Source organism: Labeo rohita, chromosome 4 (genome assembly GCF_022985175.1).
Source record: "Labeo rohita strain BAU-BD-2019 chromosome 4, IGBB_LRoh.1.0, whole genome shotgun sequence".
In the NCBI taxonomy this organism is placed as follows: domain Eukaryota; kingdom Metazoa; phylum Chordata; class Actinopteri; order Cypriniformes; family Cyprinidae; genus Labeo; species Labeo rohita.
Genome location: NC_066872.1, coordinates 34,765,771 through 34,781,202, shown reverse-complemented (window position 1 = coordinate 34,781,202; position 15,432 = coordinate 34,765,771). Strand labels below are relative to the sequence as shown.

General features: G+C 35.9%; 1 protein-coding gene across 1 annotated transcript in view; it reads left to right on the top strand.

Annotated features, from left to right (window-relative positions):
• Positions 1–14,858, top strand: part of pdzrn4 (PDZ domain containing ring finger 4) — a 35,958-nt gene extending 21,100 nt beyond the window's left edge. The window contains exons 2-8 of the mRNA XM_051107036.1: positions 930–1,177; positions 3,531–3,633; positions 6,473–6,571; positions 9,406–9,468; positions 10,209–10,310; positions 12,035–12,151; positions 12,240–14,858. Coding sequence (XP_050962993.1) covers positions 930–1,177; positions 3,531–3,633; positions 6,473–6,571; positions 9,406–9,468; positions 10,209–10,310; positions 12,035–12,151; positions 12,240–13,838 — 2,331 coding nt within the window. The 3' untranslated portion in view covers positions 13,839–14,858. The remainder of the gene's footprint in view (positions 1–929; positions 1,178–3,530; positions 3,634–6,472; positions 6,572–9,405; positions 9,469–10,208; positions 10,311–12,034; positions 12,152–12,239) is intronic.
• Positions 14,859–15,432: the final 574 nt, after the last annotated feature.

The window sequence follows — 15,432 nt, the reverse complement described above, 5'->3', positions numbered from 1 at the left end:
GAATTGACCTGTCACTTATTTATATATGTTGAAAGCCACAATGAGACAATAAGCATGAATTAATGTGCATTGAAAATACACTCAGTGTGACTCTTTGTTGAAATATTTTTTTTATATTACTGCATTTTCCTTTCATTTCATTGCATTGCATTGCATTGCATTTTCATTGATTTTTGTTGGGTTTCTGTGTATTACTTTTTATATTACTGCATATTTTATTTCATTTCACTTAATTTCATTGCATTTCATTGTGTGTCGTTTACCGTTTCTGTGTGTTTGTGGACCAGTAAAATAAGTTTTATTTTATTTTATTTTTCATTGAATTGCATTGCTTTTTGTTGGGTTTACTGTTTCTGTGTGTTTGTGGACCAGTAAAATAAGTTTTATTTTATTTTATTTTATTTTATTTTTCATTGAATTGCATTGCTTTTTGTTGGGTTTACTGTTTCTGTGTGTTTGTGGACCAGTAAAATAAGTTTACACTTTGAGGACTAATCACGAAAATATTTTCAGCACTGGGGTATTGACCTGTCAGTTTTTTCACAAACCTGCAGCATAAAGGTAATAGGGTTTGCGTGTTCCCTCGGGTATGATTCTGTCTTAAATAAATGGTTGAAAGCCTGAGTTTATAACAAGCTCGTTTAATTGGTCTGGCAGTGAACCTGCTGATGCGGGTGAGTGAATTCTGATGGGGCGGCTTTGACAGGTGTCAGGTGCAACATGTCAGATGTCACTATGATTACGCACAGTGTTTGGTCTCTTATGAAATCTATACTTCAGAAGTGCGCAAGCGTGCTTAAGAGTATGAAAGTGTTTTGAAATCGTTATTCTAAACATTTTTATGCCAATAATTAAAAAAGCAATTGTGTGTGTATCTGTGTGGTTTGAATTCTACTGATATTTACAATTTAGTTTCCTCTTCTGATTAGGTGAATGGGCGTGAATTTTCCAAGTCTGGACATGAGGGAACGGTGGAGGCCATGCGGAAGGATCCCATCGTGGTGCAGGTGTTGAGGCGGGGCCCCTCGGCCCGGAACCAGAACAGCTTACAGGAAGTGTGTGTGGTGGACGTGTGCACTCAGACGGACATTACCTTTGAGCACATCATGGCTCTGGCTAAGATGAGACCCACCACCCCACCTGTGCCAGACATCTGCCCCTTCCTGCTGTCGGACAGGTACATACAGTATGCTGCCAGAACTGTTAATTACATTTAGGCTTAATTAGATTTAGACATAATCCTCTTACTGTAAAGTTTATTGTACTGTGTATTTGTCGTTATTATACAATATATATTTTTGATTACAATAACATTATTAGTAGTACTACCTAAATAAAAGTTTTTGTGTACATAATATGTGTGTGTGTACTGTGTATATTTATTATGTGTATATAAAGACACACACATACATTATATTTTTACATGCATATATTTCTATTCATATAATTTATATTATATATAAATATATTTAATATATAAACAACATATTTTTCTTAAATATATACATGTCTGTGTGTGTACTTATATATACATAATAAATATACACAGTACACACACATATATTATGTACACAAAATGTTTTTTTGGATGCAATTAATCATAGCCCAGAACTAATTATTAGCAGTAGTATTTGAATTGGGTAATGTTAATTAAATAAAACATAATTAAATAAAAATTTAAATGAACTAAATACAATTCTGTAAATATAAATGTAATTGCAAATGTATTGGAAGTTTAATTAACTTATTTATTATTTATGATTATTTTGTATGTGTATCTCTCTCTCAAATCGGTTAATCGCATTTAATTGCATCCAAAATAAAAGTTTGTGTTTACATAATATGTGTGTACTGTGTATTTATATGTATATATAAATACACCCATAAATATATTTAAGTATATATATATATATATATATATATATATATATATATGTGTGTATGTGTGTGTGTGTGTGTGTGTGTGTGTTTATTTGTTTGTTCGTTTGTTCATTCCTTCATTTACTCATTTATTAATTTATATATACATTTTTTTGTTTATAATAAGTCTGTATATTTAGTTGCTTTTTTGGTTGGTTATTTGTTTATTTTTTATTAAAATGATAGTTTGTGTAATTATTTTGAATAAATGTAATAAATGTCAAAATTAGATTTTTTTAAAAAAACATTTATTTATTTGTTTGTTTTGTACTTATGTAGAATAAATAAATAAAAAAATTACATCTACATTAAGAAATATTAACTTGAAGCAAAAGTGCGAATAGCCAACAAATAGCAATTAACTGCAAAAATAAAAGTTTGTGTTTACACAGTATGTGTGTGTGTACTGTGTATATTTATATGTATATCTAAATACACACATGCATGTATAAATATGCGGGGCAGTAAAATCAATTTTGAATGCAAGCTCGCTTTTTACTTTCACTTTCAAGATTCGCAATCACACGTACTCAGTGTATACTACGGAGTGGCAGTACTTACCACATATTTTACAAGATTAGATGTTTGTCAGTATCTGCAAATCATTCACAAATGTCCTATCAGTCATGTCTCCCTACTCTGTTTATGTGGTAAGTGAAATTTTATGTACTGTAATGTAACATGTCCTTTTAGTGGCTCCGTAGAATGAGTTATTTCTTTCCCGTGCCTTTCCGACACACACATAACTGTGTAAACACAAACTTTAATTTTGGATGCGATTAATGGATTTGACAGCACTAGTATATGTTAGTTTATATTTATTTAATGTATTTACATTATAATTAATTAATTGTATTTTTTGTTTTGTTTTTTGTAAAACAAGTGCTACCTTCTGAGTGTCTCTTTACCATCCGAGTGCATACTAATGTTGTCCCACCAGCGTATGTTATTGTCAAGAATTTCTTCATCTCCAGGCAGCAGCCGTTTCCCCCTTCCCCCCCATGAAATATCCCCCACTGCCGTCATAAAAGTCACGCCAGGGCCTATGTGTAATTATTGTAGTGGCTTCCCTTATCCATTTCCTGTAATGAGTAGTATACAGGGTGATTAAAACCTAATGGAGTGCTAAAATATCAAACATGCTGGCACAGAGCTTTCTCTTGATGTTTTATACCCTTTTACAGCTTTCCAACTGCTTCAGTTTGTCCAATAAGGCACATGTCTAGGGATGATAGGCCACATCTGATTATTTATCTCCTTATGTGCATGTGCTTTGTTTGGATTTATTTATGCTAATCTGTTTGTCTGGCTACAAGTATAAGGAAAATCAAAGATTCAGCTCATTTGTGTGTGTGTGTGTGTGTGTGTGTGCTTTGCACAGATTGACTAGGATCTTGGAACAGTGCATTTGCAGTTGTACCCTAGCTTGATGTGTTAACAGATTAATGAGTATTGTTTGTAATTACATGCGTCCCAAGACTACAAACAGAATCTGTTATCTTTTGTGGAGTGTAACGCATGGCTTCAGGGTCTGTCTATAGTTCTGTGAATAAAATATCAGGCATAAAACTAGTCTAATGCATACAATTTCTCTTTCTCTCTTTCTCTAGTTGTCATTCTATTCAGACTATGGAGCATGAATATTTTGATTGTCCAGAATATGTGGCCAGCACTCAGGCGGAGGTGGACAGGGCACTTGAATTCGAGTGTGAGGTAAGTAAAATGCTTTCTGAAATCATTTGAATAGTAATGTGTATATACACCTGGTGGCTAACATCCTTCTGGGGTCACCTGATAACCACCCATTTACACCTGACTTTACGTGCATCTCAAATGCACGGGACTCTGATAAATCAATACAATGCAATGCATGCTAATGCATGTTGTTTAAAAGCAAAAACATTGTAATAATTTATTAAACCATTTTAATTTATTTTAATAAATGCAACTATTTTTATTGCATTCTTTACATTTTACAATATTCAGTTTGCTTTTTTTAATACAAAAGGAACACATAAACATTGATACTTCCTTATCTATTTTGTATTATGTTTTTTTAAATAAATAAATAAATAAATAAGAGAAATGGTAATGTTAAAGTTTTATGGTAAAAAAATGTTAAAGTTTTATGGTTAATGCATGTGGTTTAAAAGCAAAAAAAAATGATAATAATGATTTATTAAATATTCAATTTAATAAAATATTCAATATTTTCAATATTCAATTTGCCTTCCTTATAAATTGTGTAATATTTTTATCATAAATAAATAAATAAAAAACAGAAATGTTAACAGAAAGTTTTATGGTTTAAAAAATAAGAGTTTCAATTGCATTAAATGCATATTGTTTACAAGCAAAAAAAAAAAAAAAAAGTAATTTATGAAACCATTTTAATTTATTTTATAAAATGCAGCTATTTTTATTGCATGTTTCACATATATTTTTTTTAATCCAGAAGGAACGGATAGACATACATAAATAAGCATGGATACTTCCTGTTTTGTATTATTTTTTATCTAAAATAAAATAAAATAACATAAAATAAATAAATAACAGAAATGTTAATAGAAAGTTTTACGGTTAAACAATAAGAGTCTTAGTTGTATTAAATGCATGCTAATAACATGCTAACATATGCAATCTATATATAAATTATATTATTATAAAATATATATATATATATATATGCACATTTAATAATGTTCAGTTTTATTTTAATTTTGGAAATAAATAGATTTTAATAAATGCAGCTATTTTTATTGCATGCTTCACATAATTTACCATATTCAGTTAGCATATTTCTTTTTATCCAAAAAGAATACATGCATAAACATGCATAAAACATGCATAACATGAAAACATGAATTCTTCCTTATCTGTTTTATTACTACATAACATTATACGGTAATTATTTATGTATTATTTCAATTAAATTATCCGAATTAAATATTCGTACAGATCACGTACTGGCTTCATTTAATTGTGCGAACTTCAAAACCAAGAGTTTCAAAAAGGCATTTTCCTTCGCTATTAATGATTCAAAGTAGCATGTTGCAGATGGAGGACCCTCAAACAACGCCATTATTCCTTTGACTAATAAACGGGGGCAGATGAGACTCCACTGAGGTGTAATTAGTTTTATTTTAGTGACATTAATGTTCTTTCCTACTGGGTCTCAAACTCATTTTGAAAAACAAATGCATATGTGTAATGAATCATTATTATTATTTGTAATAATTGTTTGTAGGTGCATAAACAGCTTGCCAACAGATGTTTCTTCAAAAGAGTGAGATTTTCGAACATTTTTCTTCAATTATGTACGGTAATAGTTTTTCTATTAGCGAATTAGTGGCGTATTTTCATAGTAAATCACTATGGGGGAGATTTATAAGCACTGTCCTCCACGGCTCCTGCATTGCTTTATGCCCGGATGAGCCTCTCCCATGCGAGATAACTTCAGTCTGTCCATCACAAGCCACTTTAGCTCCGAATATGGCACATATCCTGGATTAATACTATGATCTGTAAAATTATCACTGTGATTTGCCAGTTCCATCTGCAGCTGCAGTAGTTTAAGAGAGATTGTGTGGATTACTTTGCTCGGCAGGTCGGTTGATCCTTTTTGATGAGCTCGTGGTCTGAACAATAGACTTGCAGAAAATATGAAGTATCGCTGAGCTTCTCGAGCAGATCAATATGAAGCCGCATTAAAGCTACTGGTGATGAATTGCATCCATTGTGCGGACTGACAGTAACCCAGATTCAGCTGAAATACGAGAGTTAGCCTATTTTTATCACACCTCAGGCGTGGCCGGGAACATGTTGCGAACTCATTTTTAGAAATTATTTACCAAATAAGGACACTAGACACTTCAGTGTATGTGTTTCGTGGAAGAAAAGAGAAAACCTCATATAGTCGAGGTGGTAAATCTGGTTAATGTTGAGGGCGGAGTGCTTGATGTATGACGCTAGGGCTCGGTCAGGACCGTCGACCGATAAATGAGCCGTTCTGCTTGACTGAACTGAGGCCGACTGAATGTTGAGCTGTGGCTAACTGCCCTCCTTTGACAGATGAATGTCTCTCAGATGCAGTCCTGTCACTTGCGCCAGGCTTCAGTCTTGACATATAACCCCCTCTGCCTGCTTGATTATATCATATTTCAGGGGGGCGCGTCTTTTTGCAGGACACGTTTGATGTTCTTTGTAGGCGAAGGAACCATTGCTGCTCATTCTTTTCAGTCTTATGTAAAGCCAAATGTTTAAGAAGACTTTACTCTAAAACAATGCAATGGTTGTTGAGGTTAGAAACTTAGAAGCATCAACCAAACCAGAGTTCAAAAGAAAATAAATGCCTTGAAAATGAGCATGAGAGTAATTGAGGTTTGAGTATCACTGAGCTTGTAGATGCTTGTTTCTGTTCATACTGGATGTCTACTCCTTGAAATACAAAAGGAACAGGAAGCTATATGTTATGTTAGGTTTGAATTGAATGAATGTGATGTATGGATGACTCATGTGTTTTAATATGTCTGGATTTTTATGTGTGTTACAGGAGATTGAGCTCTGTCGAATGAACAGCCAGGAGAAGCTGGGTCTTACTCTCTGCTACCGCACGGATGATGAGGAAGATACAGGAATTTTTGTTGGTCAGGTGGGTAGCTGTAATTTATTTTTACTTTGAAGTTTATTGCTAAACAAAATCAGGCTTTTAACAGCCAAGAAAAGCTGGGTCTTACTCTTTATTACTGTTGGATAGCTGTAATTTTTTTGTAATTGTAAAACTGTGGTCATTATTTAATTTAATTTAATTTTAATTTATTTTTTTTGTTTTGTTTTGTTTTGTTTTAATTATTTATTTTTATTTTATTTTATTTTATTTTGAAGTTTATTGGTAAAAAAAATCAGGCTTTTATCAGCCAGGAAAAGCTGGGTCTTACTCTTTATTACTGTTGGATAGCTGTAATTTTTTTGTAATTGTAAAACTGTGGTCATTATTTAATTTAATTTAATTATTTATTTATTTTGTTTTGTTTTGTTTTGTTTTAATTAATTTAATTTAATTTTATTTTATTTAATTTAATTTAATTTAATTTAATTTAATTTAATTTAATTTAATTTATTTTGTTTTATTTTTTTATTTTTATTTTTTTAAGTTTATTGCTGAAAAAAATCTGGCTTTTAACAGCCAGATGTGGTCTTACTCTCTGTTACCATTGGGTAGTTTTTATTTAATTTAATTTTTTTTTCTTTTGTAATTGTAAAACCATAGTCATCATTTCAACATATTTATTTTATTTTATTTTATTTTATTTTATTTTTACTTTGAAGTTTATTGCTAAAAGAAATCAGGCTTTTAACAGCCAGGAAAAGCTGGGTCTTACTCTTTATTACTGTTGGATAGCTGTAATTTTTTTTGTAATTGTAAAACTGTGGTCATTATTTAATTTAATTAAATTATTTATTTATTTTGTTTTGTTTTGTTTTAATTAATTTTATTTTATTTTATTTTATTTTATTTTATTTTTTTTATTTTTTTTAAATTTTTATATTTTTAAATTTTTAAATTTTTAAATTTTTAAATTTTTAAATTTTTATTTTTTAATTTTTTTAAGTTTATTGCTGAAAAAAATCTGGCTTTTAACAGCCAGATGTGGTCTTACTCTCTGTTACCATTGGGTAGTTTTTATTTAATTTAATTTTTTTTTCTTTTGTAATTGTAAAACCATAGTCATCATTTCAACATATTTATTTTATTTTATTTTATTTTATTTTTACTTTGAAGTTTATTGCTAAAAAAATCAGGCTTTTAACAGCCAGGAAAAGCTGGGTCATACTCTTTATTACTGTTGGACAGCTGTAATTTTTTTTGTAATTGTAGAACTGTGCTCTATTTTATTTTATTTTATTTTATTTTATTTTATTTTATTTTATTTTATTTTATTTTATTTTATTTTATTTTATTTTATTTTATTTTATTTTATTTTATTTTATTTTATTTTGAAGTTTATTGCTGAAAAAAATCTGCCTTTTAACAGCCAGATGTGGTCTTACTCTCTGTTACCGTTGGATAGTTGTAATTTTTTTTCTTTTGTAATTGTAAAACTGTAGTCATCATTTTAACATATTTATTTCAATTTATTTTATTTTATTTTATTTTATGTTATTTTATTTTAGCAACAGCGTTGTAAAACTGGTGATGGATGGACAGTATAAAATAGTTCACGCTGTTCAAGTCCAACATTTTCTACAGGTCAATCATCGCCTTTCACAAACCATGTGTGGAAAACGAAGAAATGTGACAATATCTATTTTGTAGTTTTTAATGCAGCAGTTCAATTTACAGACAAAAATCTCCTGAAAATGAACTGAAAAATGCATTTAGAGCGAAGAATGGTAATTTAGTGATCTGTGTTTACACCTGTAAGATGTGGCACTGAGCATCAAATTTGATGCATGCAATCAAATTAATCAGACCAAACCCTTTTTAACGGCAATTTAAATTTTCTGAAAAGTAATTAAAAGATAAAAGCTCAGTTTGATCCATTCTCATTGTTCCACATCACTGTATTCCTTCGCCTGAAACGAAACGTGTTTAATATGGAACATTTTTCTTGTTTTCCAAAGTTCAGATGGCAGACGAAAGTCTACCAGGACTGAGCCAAGCATGAAGAGAGCAAGTCAAGTTTGGAAAATTATTCTGCATACAGACAGTTCTTTTGCAGTGTTTTAATTGCCGATTTTAATTAGCAAGCAATGGCTCCCCTCTTGTCTGCCATGGAGTGTAAAATGGCTCTTTTTTTATCTCTCACCTACTTGACACACTAAAGGAAAACAACAGGGACTGCGTTTCGACAGAAAGACTTCTACCTTAGTGTACAGATATTGCCTGTTCTTACACCATTTCTCGCTCAGAGATATGTAAATGCGGAGCACCTGACATCAAACATGGAGAACTGCTATTCTTTCTTGTATCATCTCCAGAAAATGTATCATAAACAACCTACAGAAATGTTCTATTAATACGTGTCTGTTGGGAGGGAAAGTACGTTATGCAAATATTAGTCATTAAAAATGCATTTATGCGTATAATGCTCGTCACTGTACTGCAATGATGTTTTCTCCTTCTTCTATCAGCATGATGTGTAAGACCTTCATTTCAGGAAGAAAAGTTAACCAGCTTCGATTTTTATATTTCATTTCTTAAAGACTATTTTAATTAGCATATGGGGGAAACAAGAAAAACATCCCCACGTCCTTTATATATTCTGTGCAGTATTCAATCATTCTATATTATATGAGCGCGTTATATTGCTATCTTTTGTAAATAGTCTGAAAGGAATTGATTTTTCTCATTTTAGAACAGATATGCAAATTAACCTATTGCAATAATGAATTCTTTTTGTGATAAGTCAGGGAATTGCTGGTGTGTTGAGATGAATTATGACAATTTACATATTGATGCCATGTTTGTTGTGCTGTTGATAGGTCGAGCTCAACAGCATAGCTGCAAGGGATGGACGCATCAGAGAGGGAGACAGAATTTTACAGGTGGGAAACGTTTCATTTTGTTACACACATTTACACATGCTCATTCACAATTTTGTATATTGTATTTCAAATTTAATAAGGAGAATATAACGACTTCCTACTGTATAGTGCTGTGTGTGTGAATGTCCAAAGTAAACTGCTGGTAAATAAACTGATAAATTGCACTTAAATATCAATCTTAAATGGCTCTGCTTTTGCAAAATGTAGACCAAGTTGGTGTGACATTCAGTGGTGACAGTAGGGTTAAAGGTTTGGAGAATTTATGAGCAAAAGAAGATAAAGAAAGAGCGGGATACAAAGGACACAAGGCATCTGTGGATGTAACAGTGAGGGAGATGAATACAGTGGTTGAGTGCACGTCTGTCTCACTCTCTCCACCCCTATTATCTTCTTTTGACAGTGCCATTACTCTATAGAAGAAAAGATGAACGGCACCTGTCAAAGGCTGCTTAATTGTGTGTCTGGGCGTGTACCGCCACAACAGCTTTTTATAAATGCTGTGGCTCCTGCAGCCCGGTCGGCAGTCTTAGTAATCGATGCAAAGTCTCTCCTCCAGTAAATGCATAATTGACTGGAGGTTGTTATCTCAGAAGGGGGGCCTAGTTTTGGGGTGGGTGAGGAAATGCAATTTTGCTCCACTTCTGTCACTGATGAAGTGTGCTTCCGGTATGAAAATCCTGACACTCTGTCATTATCTTTGTGTGTATGTAATTGTCTCTCTGTGTCCATGTTTCTTCCAGATAAATGGTCATGACGTGCAGAACAGGGAAGATGCTGTCGCTCTCCTCTCAAATGAAAATTCTAGATCCATAGTGTTACTTGTCACCAGACCTGAAGGACAGGTAAGACTGGGAGCCAGTTTTAACTCACAATAGTGCCACAGTTCAGTTTGTGTGGATTTTTAATTCAAATGTTTTTGTGAGCCAATCAGCTGAGCCATAAATGCCATGGAATTTCTTTAGAGCCACAAGAAAATGATGTCAGTAAAATTCAAATTGGTTGGTCCCAAACCCCTTCACTAGTGACTATGTTGAGCTTTAATGTCAATGGCAGTCCGCATAATGCTTTTAAGAGCCCTCCTAAAAGACAATATAAATAGTAAACAGAGTGTCTATTTACACTTGTAGCCTCCCTTGTTGGTAAAGGCTATTTACATTAACTTCACCCACCAATTTGTAGTTGGGCTAGACAACATAAAAAAGATGCATGTTAAACAACAGCTCTAGTGGGATACGTGGTAAGTTGTATTGATTTAATTTTTTTTAAGTGATGGACCGAGTTCGAATCCGCCTTTTGCCGAACTCGTTCTTCTCCCTTTTCACATCACATATCAGATTGGAAAGGCATTTGTTTTCAATAAAATGAATGAAATAATCAAAAAGTGGAAAATAAAGTGCCTCACGGGTATAGGGAGGGCTTTATTGTCCCAATGAGGCAGCATCCATTTAATAATTTGAATTTAAAACGAACATCTACACTCGATACGTTATTATGACATGCTGTTTTATAATGTACCAGAATACTGAGGTGCAAACATCTACACTTGCACTAAGTAGTATAAATAGCATCTAATATTATTGCAAAGAAAATACTTTTATGTTTACGTAGTGTAAATAGCACCTATCGCTATTTGCACTTAGTATGAAGTGATGTTTGGCCAAGTATGATGACCTGCTGCATTTAACCCTTCCAAGTGCTCACACACACCCTGTGAACACACACCTGGAGCAGTAAGCAGCCATATTGTGGTGCCCGGGGTCTCACCTCAGTGCCAAGGGTCTCACCTCAGTTGTGCTATTGAAGGTGGAAGAGAGCACTGGTTATTCACTCCCCCCCACCAACAATTCCTGCCAGACCTGAGACTCGAATCTGCAACCTTTGGGTTAGAAGTCCGACTTTCTAACCCAGGGGTGCCCAAACTCTGTCCTGGAAGGCTGGTGTCCTGCAGAGTTTAGCTCCAACTTGCCTCAACACACCTGCCGGGAAGTTTTTAGTATGCCTAGTAAGAGCTTGATTAGGTTCAGGTGTGTTTAATTAGGGTTGGAGCTAAATTAGGTAAAAGCAGTACACCTAGCTAAAGCAGGACACAGAGGACCGAGTTTGGACACCACTGGCCTAATGGTTGCAGGTTCGACTCTTGGTACCGGCAGGGATTGTAGGTGGGGGGGAGTGAATATACAGTGTTATATGTTCCACCCTCAATACCATGATGGAAGTGAGACCCTTGAGCAAGTGTGTTGAGGCAAGTTGAAGCTCTGCAGGACACCGGCCCTCCAGGACCAAGTTTGGACACCCCTGCATTAGGCCATGACTGCCCCACTTAGTGTAAATAGCCACTGCCGACAGTAAAATATCTGCCGAAGAAAAATAAGATATTTTTGACTCTTATGTCGCTTGCAAGAATATGTATTCCACCTGAATTCATACCCATTCTTGGCCAACAAATGGAAAATATGCTTTTTGCTGTTATGTAATTTACTATGGCATCTACTAGTAAGTGCATGCCAGACCTGGAACCCTTGCTTAGTCCAGAAGTTGTGAACCCTATTGGGATCTTCTCTTTTAGATGGATGGGAGCTGGCTTGATGAGGACCATCAAGATTTCCTGGAGGAGCTGAAGATGGAGATTTTAGAAGAGCAGAAAAAGGAGGGAATTCTTCAAACAGCAGGTTGCGTAAAGCGGGTAAGTGTGACCATACTTACCAAAACTTCCTTAGAACCAAGCCTTGATATAATGGCATTAAGGGCCTGTGCCTGTTCCTGTTTTGCAGTCTAAAAGACATGAAGATGCCTCAGCAAGTACAGATACAGCAACATGTTCCTCTACCATTCTTGAAAAGGACAGTGGAGTTAAATGCAGCTTTGAGGACAGCTCTGAACACGAATTGCTCTCTCGTCCCCAAACACGGACTCAAAAACAACTTCGGGACAGGTGGGAAGCAGGCTCGCATTTGGTTCCTATGGACACCGTTAGCTTAACCAGGCAGGAGAAGGGTCAGGAGGGCAGGTTGAGTGAGAATGGAGTGGAGTGTGACCATTTCCAGCAACTCCTGGAGCTCAAATGCCAGTTCCGTAACAGTGGAGAATGCGGGTTGGTCTACAGGCGAAGCAGTACTATTGAGTGCAGCCTGACGGAGCAGGGTGGAAGTGGAGTGGCGCGGGAGCTGCACATGCTCAACGAAGAGCTGCGCAGCATTGAACGCGAGTGCCAGAGCATCATGCAAGCACACCAGCTGCGCAGGAGCAAGCACGACTCTCCTCGAACGGATAAGGAAAGTCGACTGCGTCGTGGCAAGCTTGCAGATATCAACGAGCATCCTGAGAGACTACAAAGTGAGAAGCTCAGAGATAAAGACAGCTCTAGTGCCTACAATACAGCCGAAAGTTCCCGCTCAACTCCACTGGGAACTGAAGGTTCACCAGATCACTCACTACAACGTCGAGTCCACCTGACCAATCAGAGGAACCTTCGGAGTACTCAACACTTGCAGAGTCCCTACAGTAGTCCCATCTTGTCTTTACCCAGCCAAAGTAGCCCTACTTGCAGTCGTGCCCATACATACACCAGCTCCACACCACCCTTGCAGACGCCCATCACCAGTCCTGGTTCACAAGGACCAAGCCAGGCGTTCTCCAGCAGCTTGGAGCAAAGCCCCAGCAACCCCTCAGAATCAGACCCAGCACTTCCAGCAGATGATGAGCGCTGTGAGAAAGAAAGAAACCGGAATAGGGTTGCAACCGCTCGGCACTACCATTCGCCCTACCACAGCAACACCGCAACGACTCAGCCTCCCAGCACACGACACTACCAGAGTTACCTACAGCTCCTACAACAACATTCCTCTTCCTCCCTGGAGTACTCCCAGAGCCAGCTTAGCCTCCTTAGCCTCCGTGGACGGCCTGGACCCTCACCACCTGGCCGACTTGAATGGAAGGTCAAAGTGCGAGCAGATGGAACCAGGTACGTGGCACGTCGACCCGCACGAGATCGCATCCTGCGTGAACGAGCCTTACGGATCCGGGAGGAACGCAGCGGTGGGATGACTACAGATGATGACGCAGTCAGCGAGCTGAAGATGGGACGATATTGGAGTAAAGAAGAACGCAAGCAGCAGCTAGCACGGGCCAGAGAACAGCGGCGCAGAAGGGAGTTCATGCAAAGGAGCCGGCTTGAGTGCCTCAGGGAGACCATGGGGACGGCAAGCGGAGAGGTCAGCATCCTGGAGCTCAGCCATAAGAAGATGCTGAAGAAACGAAACAAGAAGATCCTTGACAACTGGATGACTATTCAAGAGCTTATGAGCCATGGAGCACGAGCACCCGAGGGCACCAAAGTTCACAACGCCTTCCTTTCAGTCACCACGGTTTAGTGAAAACCATGACCCTAGGCCAGTGTTTATTAACCCTGATCCTGGAGCGTCCCCTAGCACTGCACATTTTGTATGTCTCCCTATATGACACACCCATTACAGGTCCTAGAGTTTCTTCTAATGAGCTCATGAGTTGAATCAGGTGTGTTTGATTAGGGAGACACAAAATGTGTAGTGTTGGGGGGCACCCAGGATGGGTTGAGAAACACTTCCCTAGGCAGTCTCGGTATTTGCCTCATTCCAAGTGGCCATTTTATAAAGGTGAAGATGCAGATATTTTTCATGTTTTGTGAAACTGAGTACTACTTTGTGAAAACTCATTTCAACTAAACTCGAGACTTCAAGAAATGTGAATGTTCAAAAACTCTTTTGATACGTTGACACTACCGTTACAGACCTCGCTGTGTTTTCGTACTAGAATGTATAAAAGACAGTTTTAATAGGATTTTACACACTACATTGTGATTTAATGTAGTGTTTCTTTCCATGCATTTGCATTTGTATTTTATAAATGGCAAGTTTTCATGCGATATAAAATACAGTACTTGAATATCGGCTTTTGCTGCCATTACATCTTTTAAATCTGAAATGTAAATAACTGTAACTGTTCTTATTGAGATCTTCATGGGTAAAGGTCTTCATTGCAGTTTAATGGGTTTACAAGAGTCGTTTGACATACCGCACGATGTTACCATTTTAATGGTATTGTATACAATACGTACGATTTTTGTACTGTTCTGTATAAACATTATTTATATTTTTGAGTCTAATAAGTTATCTTATTCCATCTTTATAATGCCAAATGACCCAGTCTGTATCTCAGTCAAGCGCTAAAAACATGGAGTTTCTACCACTCTCATTGTGCCTTGTATAGAGGCTCATTTTTCTACCACAGGTTGTGAAGAGACACCTTGAGTAATCTTGCTGTCACGTTTTTAGTCTCTTTTTGATGTGTAAAACTTTGTAGCCAGGTCTATGTGTTTTAGGTGTGCTACATGAGGAAAAAGGATAATAAATTATTGTTATATAACTCAAAAATTAGCCTTGTAATCCTTCCTTTCTGTTTCAGAAACCAAACTGTTCAGCTTTGATTGATCAGTTTTTCTGATTGACTCCTTGAACTAATTAAGCTCAACTGCATTGCTGAGATAAACTGCGATTATATCATTAGAGTCAGACAACATTGGCATTTGTCCGATTCGCATCTCACCCAAATACCACACCTGTCATTGTTAAACTGACATCCTGGCTGACAGTTGCATTAAAATCAGATTGCTTTGATTGTAATTTCTTTATATAAATACCTAAATGTTTATCTAAGTAAATACCTATTAATACTGATATGACAGTATAACACAAGTTGCATCTACTAATCTAACATCCTACATGAAAGCATAAAAAGATCATTTGATATTAGTTTGGTCGTATGTGCAGATTATTTTTACACTGATTGTTCTGAATGGATGAAAGCTGCCTGAGGTTGTTAGGATGGTTTGTGTGAGGGAGTTTGGAGGCTTTTTGAAGTCTAATGTTTTTCATCTTTGGTATGAATGTGTGCTGCATGTAAAGACCTGTCTGCCTCTGTTTCAAAGTG